Below are 9,051 nucleotides of genomic sequence, written 5' to 3' on the forward strand. Positions count from 1 at the left end.
TTTTGGGGTAAGGGAAAAGGAATGGATTAACGACTGGAAAGAAGGAATGGACTGGGACGGGTGAGGAAAAGGAAACGGTCTTCTGTTAGGTTATGATATCTTCAGCAATGTGAGCCAAATTCTACAAATGGTATCGCTACTTTTAATTGAATTAATTGATGACGAGAATAAAAGAATGGACTGGGAAAGATTAAGTATCGTCGGGCCTTCCTTCCCCATTCATCGTACGAAACGCAACATTCGATTGTTTCACGTCAATCTTCTTTAGGAGTATGATATATTCACCAGTGCGAGCTGGATCAATTCTACAAATGGATTGCCCACTTTTACAGGGTAAGGCAGGAGGAAAGAACTGACGGGGGGAATAATAGAATAGACTGGGAAAGGTGAGGGGGCGGGCGTTCCTTACCCACTCATATGTATGATATCTTCTCCTGTACGAGCTTTCTAATAAGTGTCAAAGCGCTATAATGTTTGAAATTTGACATAATAGCTTCTATCTCTTGTATATAAAAATTAATTGCTGTTCGTTAGTCTCTCTAAAACTCGAGAACGGCTGAACGGATTTATCTTATCTTGGTCTTCAAATATCCGTGTAGGTCTAGGGAAGGTTTAAAAGGGTTGGAAAGATGGGGAAAACATGTCAAAATAATATTCTATGGCGTTACGAAGTTCGCCGGGACAGCTAGTCTATCTATAGAAATAAAAATAAATCGCCAAAAGTGTTCTCAATCGTAAATCTCGAGAACGGCTCGACTGTTTCGGCTATTTTTTTGCGTTTTTGTTAAGGCACACGCGAAAGTTCTTATGGAAAGGAAAAACGTACCACGGAAGAAACCGAGGGGGCCGCTAGTACGCAACATATATTTAAAATTTAACGCCAAAACTATTTTATATCTTAGCAACATAATATTATCGTTTTCTAGGTTAAACCAATATAAATCAATGATAATTTATAGATCATAATTATTAGCTGCGTACTTCCACAGCGCTCGAGTCAATTCGTTGAAGCATCTAAGAGTTTATTACTGTTACTGTATTTCAACTGACTTCAAAAAAGGAGGAGGCTATCAAGTCTGTATTTTTTGTGAGATTTTGGTCTAGGTGAACCGATTTTGATGATTCTTCTTTTGTTTGAAAGCTGATGCCTTGCGTGTGGACCCGTTTAAGTGGTCAAATTCTGACAATTAAAACAATCTATTTATAAGGAGAAAAAATGGTAAAAAATATTTCTTAGGATTTACTCTGGATTTGGCTGTCTTTTGCTTATTTATTATCATGTTTTTATCATTAATTATGTCTCGTAGAACGTAAACTATCCTTACGTTCTCACTTGTATTTCTTTTAAAATACGTTACTTATGTATTAATAAAACTACAGATCAATTTAGATACAGACGATTTAACTCATTCTGAAGTTGGTCAACATTTATGAATAACTATCAACATAGCAACCCTAATGCCTTTCAACACAGAAGTGACAGTGTTCTGTAGTGTTATGTAGTGCTGTATAGTGTTATGTAGTGCTGTATAGTGTAGTTATAATGTGGTGACAGTGATGACTGTGATGAACGAAGTGCGATTAGACACAGAACATTTCTGCAAACCGACCGTGCTGTTGAGGGCAATATGGAAACGTACGCTTTCGTTCAGGAGGAAGAAGGTAAGGAACTCACACACGCATAAACACACACACACACACACACACACACACACACACACACACACACACACACACACACACACACACACACACGCACACACACAGAAACACGCACACAAACGTACGTATATACACATTGTATTCGTATACACAAACACAACGAAAATGAGGTAAAATAACGACCGATACGGCGATTGCAAAGTAAGAAGTTTAATGTAAACAAGATATTACACCTTCTTAATTAAGAGTTATAACATTAAGACCTAATTTCACTGCTAGTACATAAAGCCTATGATTGTCTATTTGACATTTTTGATGTAGATCTTCATGTATATAGCCAAAATGAAACATATGAGAAGCTGTGCTTCCTTAGTATCATTAGTGTAACAGCTATTATAGTATTGTTGGTTTGTTTACAAACATTTGTATTACTCACGGATTATATCAACACCAGCTAGGTAGTAGGTAGCAAAATTGTCTTACTTATAAGGGATTTTTTTCCATATAAGCATAAGCATATAAGGGAATTTTTTCCCCGGCGTTCCTAATCAGTATAATAAGAATAATTCATTGTACTGTCACTTGAAAAGTGTACAAATCGGAAATCAACATCGACTCGGTTGTATACATAAATACAGATGAAGCTAATAAAAGTTTGTTTTAAAAGGTACAATGTTACTATTTACGAGGTTTATGTCCAACAGTAGACGAAAGGCCGTGAAAGAGATAATCACAATATAACTTTATTACATTTAGTGGAGCTACTACTAGGGAGCAAAGATTAATTCCATTAGCCGAATGTCGTACTGACGCCGCTCCAAGATCTGATTATCTTTGACTTTTACACTTCAAACGTTGGCTGCAAAACCAGTTAGCACTACGTATGGTTTAATATCATAATGGATCAAGCAAATATGCATTTTGAAGAACCTATGTTTTAAATGCAAAATGCATTTATATTAAAACTCTAATATTGGTAACAAGATTAACAGAACTGGTAATACAAACCTAAGTTTTCTTAATTTTTATAACGTATAACTCACGAAAATGTATTTTACGGTGTGTTTTAAACTTCTATACGAATTTAAATGTTACCCAGTCTTATAGATATCACTATATGTTTTTTTGTTCCTATAAAAAATTATTTTTTCTGATATTATGCGATTCTATAGGTCATGAAAATTTACGTATCAACACGTGTCAATAGGCTGTATATAAAGGATGAATTAAAATGTAAAAGAACATACCGTATTCTATTGCCATCAATCTATTCAATATAGCTATAAATTATATATTCAAAGAAAAATAACCAAAATGGTAAAAAATCGATTATTCGAAAATATATTTAAGAAATTCAACCAAACAATGAACCATTCGAATCATAAATTAACGTTTTTTGTGTAAGCGCTTAATAAAAATTCAAATAATATACCGAAATTTCCCATTATTGTTTTTTGCAAAGACAGACTGTGTATATATGGCTGAGTGTTTGTACAGATGACAATAACTTGTGTGAAGCGTGGCACGCGACAGTATAATGGGTTGTAAGTATAAAATAAAATTCAATATAACAAGAGAGATATGTAAATATATAACGCAATATTTAATATAGGTTTATATAGAAGCATCTGCTGCTTTCCAGTGTACATAAAAATATACGTATGTAATATACTAGCAGTTACAACTTTATAATTAAAAATATAATATATAAAATGGTCTGGAGGGTTTCGGCGCTGCGTGCTGTATCAAAGGCCTTGGCTTAGTGCGGCAACAGAGGCTTTCACCTATTTTTTGGATAAATTTTGCATTATATTACTCATTTATTTTTAAGCAACTTTAAGTTCGTCCGGCTTCGCCCTTGGTACATATATAGCCTATGTCACTCAGCGAAGTTGCAGCTTTCTGATGGTGAGAGTTTTTAAAATCGGTCCAGTAGTTTTTGAGTTTATCCATAACATACAAACAAACAAATAAAAATACAAATTGTTTCTCTTTATAATATTAGTGTGGACTACAGTTTCCGATGTAATATTTCCAAATAATTATGTTTCGTTGTGATATTTCGATTTTTGGACTTCTTGGTGTTAGATTTTGCGATTATTAAATTATAAATATGTGTCTGTAATCATACTATCCGTTTGTATGTATGGTTATTTATTAAATTAAATTAAATGAATTGTTTTGAAATAAGTACCTACACTGCAAAGTTGTAACCACAAATACCTTATATGTACATGTAACTTATATGTATGTGGTTACCAAAATGAAAAATACATTTGAATGCGATTAATTATCATATTACGTTCAGGGACAAAAGGAAAGAAAAAAGTGTTAGCTAAAACCCCACTAAGATTAAAGATTAAATGTTTCTTAAGGTCAAAGCCACTGAATCGATTTGGATGAAATTTTATACACATAATTTGAGACCCGATAGAGGCAAAGTGTTTTCCCCGTAATTCCCACGGGGTTATTATTGTAAATGATTGCATATGTATCTGTAGAACATTATAATTAAAAACTAGCATAGTGCCCGCGGCTTCGCCCGAGCATCAAACGCAATACCCATGAATGACATGTTTCACCGCGGTAATCGCCGTGTTGCGACGTAAGAGATTAACAGATAATCAAACATACACATTTTCGAATTTATATTAACAATTATATTAGTATTTTCTTGTGTTTGGTTTTACGCGAGTATTATACATTTAGAAATTAAAAACTTTTCAACGGATTTTAAACGCGATTTATTCATTATTCTTTATTCCATTCTCAAAATGTATCTTGTCAAATCAATTCATTGTTTTATATAATTTTAAATTATAATATGTTTATTGTATGTTATTATCATTCTATGGGTGATAAATATGTATTACAGCTTATTTTATGTTATTATTTTATTAAAACATGATTAAAATTATCTCTTTCAGCCGGACGACCGCTTCGCAAACTACAAAGGAGTACGAGATATAACTATCAAAAAGGTAGAATAATCGTTTTCTGTTTATCAATAAAATATTGCGTCGCCTTTTCGCCTTCGGTCTTGGTTTATAATTAACTTTGAATATTGCATTTTGATTGGTTATAAAGTGTTAGTACGTTTTTCTTATGTGAATGAAGTTTCTCATTTTTGGCACTTATCATCAAAATGTAGATAAATAACGTAAATTCTATGAGTTAATAGAATTCCTTATAAATGTAGGTGTGTCAGTGGTATTTTAAATTGTTTTATGTGTAAAACGGATAGGATAAACATGTTTTTATGATTTCGTATGGTAAGCTTTATTAAAAATTATGATATTTACTGATACACTAACTCCTAACATACAGGTTTTACCAAGTTTGAGAGTTCAAGATTTAATTACTATATGTAAAAAAATTACTTATTATAATAACTCACACATAGATATTTTAACTTAATTATGTAAGGTAGTAAAAGAATTGATATATAAATGTTTTTATGAAATACAGCAGCTCCGACAAAGTATGAAAAATAAAATAATCTGATTTAATGTTCTCAGGATAATAAAGGAATCTAATATTATCTAAATCATCATAATCGGCTCACGCATTTAGAAGCAATATGTTTAGGTTGTACAAAAATATGTTATTTAAATTTTTGAATATCCCAATAATATATAATATAGGCTTCTGTAATATCATATTTATATTTGAATAGCAATGTTAGAAATTTAGTACACATTTAAATTGTACAAATTGCATCTTTCAGGGTCCAGCCGGTCTGGGTATTATGATAATAGAGGGCAGACATACAGAAGCCGGGCGAGGTATCTTCGTTTCAGATTTACAAGAAGGAAGCGCTGCAGAACAAGTAAGTTTATTTTTATAGTATTCTTATTATTGTATAAAAATTAAGAATCTTAAAAAACAGAATGTGTGTAGCCAACAGGGAAATTGTCTGCATTTATGCTGTGCATTCTGAATTTTGATTTTGAATTAAGAGTCTGAATTCAGAGAGGCCTTCGGCTGTGTAGTATATAACCTATGCAGTATATAATCATATACTCGTACTATTACTCAAACTACGAAAATAAATGTCAAAATGAATTCTAAAATAATTCGTTTTCTGATATATTATATACTTCCAGGCGGGTTTGAACATCGGTGATATGATTCTTGCTGTCAACAGAGACTCCTTGCTGAGTTGCACCTATGACGCGGTAAGTGGATATATTTTAACTTCATATTAATTATTTATGAGTGTATTTTCTTTGTTTAATCTTTAACACTAAATAACCATACAATGAAGACTTTTGTCTGAAAAGAACATATATTATTCTACTTTTTTTTAAAGGTTTATCTTTTAATTTTATTGGAAGAGATCGCTACCTATCGATAAGATCGTCGTTTGCGCGTATTTCCTCTTTTGTTGTGTTTTGTCTATATTTTTATGTAAATTTGAGCAATAAAGTATCTCATCATCATCTTATCTTATTATTAAAAGTTTTAAAGTACTCTGGATTTATGTTATTCCGTCTGTACAGATATCGGTAGCTATGACTTTATGAATCCTCCTCATAATATGGATACAAAATAACAATAAATTTAAATAATAAATTTTTAAATGAAAAATAATACATTTTTAAATGAAAACTTCCAGGCGGCAGCGAAACTCAAACAGACTGAAGGTGTTGTCATATTAACAGTATGCAGTCCCAATATGAAAGATCCTGACAAAGCTGATGAGTCTGGAACCTCAGGTTTGTTTCTCTTAACCGTATATGCATTATATTTTTTAACTAAATACCAAATAATAAACTAAGAAATTATCTAAAGAGACTAAGAAATATCCTCCTAATTGGAAAAAAAGTTGATGTTTGTCGGACTTTTAGATTTTCAAAATAATGTCACTACTTCCATATATTATGTTAAATTCTTAGAAAATTTAAAAGTCAAAAATGCAGTTCCATCAAGATGTGACTATATTATTTCTGTTACCATAAAATTCTGTACGATGTATACTCAAGAAAAGATGAGTTATTTTCTTACATATATAAGAAATTTTCGTCTAAAATTTAAAAAGAAAATAAAATATAACGGCTCTTTATCTTCAAGACTACGTCTGTCGGCTTTTTAGGTTAATATACAAATAGAAAACAAAAACCTATTAAATACAAAAAAAACTATAAAAAATTTTAAAAATAATAATTCGAATTTTTTCTATTCTTTCAAAAAATTCCTCATTTATCAAAAGCATTTCAATGCTATAAAACTTAAAATTAAATTTAAAAATTTAAAAATGTTTGAACTTGAACTCTTCTAAGATTTAAAAGATATCAAGATTACGAGACAGTCTATTTTGGTGTGAAACATAGGCACTAAATATAAACGGAACTATTTATTTGCGTTGAAGGCAAAATCGTTACGTGCCGTCTGATTTTAAGATGCGATATGCTAACGTGTTAAGATTTCAAGCTGATAAATTTAAAAAAATTCTACTTATAAAAGTATCGTCTTTGAGAATGACCTATAATATTACATAACAAATTGTGGTCTCATCGAATCGTTTTCTTGTGTGGTGTATGCCAAATATTTTAAAGCCATTGTCGATAAATTAGTATAGGGTATAATCATTGCTTACTTATCGATGTAGATCTTTTAACACAACGCGTTTTGAGCTACAGTTTCACAAAGACCTTTGGCGTTATATTTGTTATTATATAATGAGTGAGTGTACAAAATTTACTCTCATATTTCCAGGAGTGAGCGGAAGTCAAACGCCGAGCGGTACTCCGAAGCCAGCGCCCTCTCCGGCGAAACGTGAGTTCATGTTAGAAGTGTAGTGAAATGCTATATTTAAAGGTGTACGCTTATAGTGAAGTCCCGTGTCCCCTAGTGGGGTTTGGGGCAGATGATGAACATCTGTTTCACTGATCGATTTTCTTTACGGACAAGTAGGTGATCAGCCTTCTGTGTCCTGCCAGACCGAGACATTTTTGCGTCCCCGCCGGGAATTGACCCAGGACGCGTTAACCACTGTACCAAGGAGACGGTCTGTGCTTACACAGTTTCTTAATTAAAACATTTAATACCAGTTATATAATAATGAATGAACTGTTAAAAAGTTGATTATTTTTTTGAATGATTTATCGGTAAAATTCTGGAACTTCTCAGCGGAGCCGCCAGCGGACCCCGCCACGGCCCAGCCGCGCCCCAACCAGGACACCGTCATTGAGATCAACTCCAACAACGAAGTGCTGGGTATCCTGCTAGTGGGGGGGAGTGATACTTTGCTTAGTGTGAGTTTCAATTTATTTTATAAACTACCGAACCGTTCTGGCTTCTTCCGTGGTATATATATTGCCTTCCTCAATAAATGGGCTGTTTAAAACTGAAATATATTTTCAAATCGGACCAGTAGTTCCTCAGATTAGTGGGTTCAACTATACAAACAACTTCTTATAACATTCATATAGAGTAGATACTAGTATATCAATAAGAAATTATCGCGTTTATCTTATTCTCAAAAATTATAAATTGTTGATTAAATTGATTGTTTATAGTTATTTTTAACAAACAAACAAAAAAAAATTACCGCCTTCAAATTGTCAAATTTAAACAGGATCGTATGGCAAGTGACAGATTTTGAATATAAAAAGAATTATTAAAATCGATTACAAAAATGCAGTCGAATTGAGAACGTTTTTTTAAGTCGGTTAAAATACCAATTATTATTAGTGGATTTATTAAGTTATTTCTATCAAGGGCTTATAAACCTTATGAATAAAGGTTTTAAATATATTTCATATTTTCAGGGTCCAGCAGCGGTTATATTAGACATTTATAAAAACGGCTGCATAGCTAAAGATGGCCGCCTGAAGCCCGGAGATCAAATCAAGGACTGCAACGGAATCACTATTACTAAGGAAATGACGTATGAAAGAATGTGTCTGTCCATTAAGCAGAAGGCCCCTAAGGTATGTAATCGTAGAAAGAGAACAATAACGGTTACGTTATAATAATAACGGGTTACTTTCGCATTCATAATATTACTAGGGATTTAATAAGTAGGCGTAGGTAGGCTGCAGAGGTTCATATAGTAGCATAGCCATAAATCTATATCTCTATATATATATAATTCTCCTGTTATAATGTTAGTTACCGTTCTCCTTCGAAATGGCTTAACCGATTCTCATGATATTCTGTGTGCTTATCGGATAGATTTAAGAATCAGCCAATATATTCCTCATACCCCCAAATGGTATACGAGTCCAGCTAGTCTCACTATAACATTATTGTTTACATTTTCAGCTGAAAATGAACATCCACCGGCCGGAGCCGATCGCGTACGATGAGATAGAAGTGGAGCTGACGAAGAAGGCGGGTCGCGCGCTCGGGCTCGCCTGCGTGCAACCCGTCACCGGCGAGGGC

At 32.8% G+C, this 9,051-nt stretch overlaps 1 protein-coding gene across 1 annotated transcript in view; it reads left to right on the plus strand.

Annotated features, from left to right (window-relative positions):
- Positions 1 to 9,051, plus strand: part of LOC119836666 — a 121,244-nt gene that overhangs the window by 108,215 nt on the left and 3,978 nt on the right. The window contains exons 28-35 of the mRNA XM_038362059.1: positions 4,590 to 4,643; positions 5,390 to 5,491; positions 5,769 to 5,840; positions 6,281 to 6,380; positions 7,381 to 7,440; positions 7,795 to 7,919; positions 8,436 to 8,597; positions 8,932 to 9,000. Of these exons, the coding sequence (XP_038217987.1) occupies positions 4,590 to 4,643; positions 5,390 to 5,491; positions 5,769 to 5,840; positions 6,281 to 6,380; positions 7,381 to 7,440; positions 7,795 to 7,919; positions 8,436 to 8,597; positions 8,932 to 9,000 (744 nt within the window). The remainder of the gene's footprint in view (positions 1 to 4,589; positions 4,644 to 5,389; positions 5,492 to 5,768; positions 5,841 to 6,280; positions 6,381 to 7,380; positions 7,441 to 7,794; positions 7,920 to 8,435; positions 8,598 to 8,931; positions 9,001 to 9,051) is intronic.

The sequence above is a fragment of the Zerene cesonia genome, chromosome 25 (assembly GCF_012273895.1).
Source record: "Zerene cesonia ecotype Mississippi chromosome 25, Zerene_cesonia_1.1, whole genome shotgun sequence".
NCBI lineage: Eukaryota > Metazoa > Arthropoda > Insecta > Lepidoptera > Pieridae > Zerene > Zerene cesonia.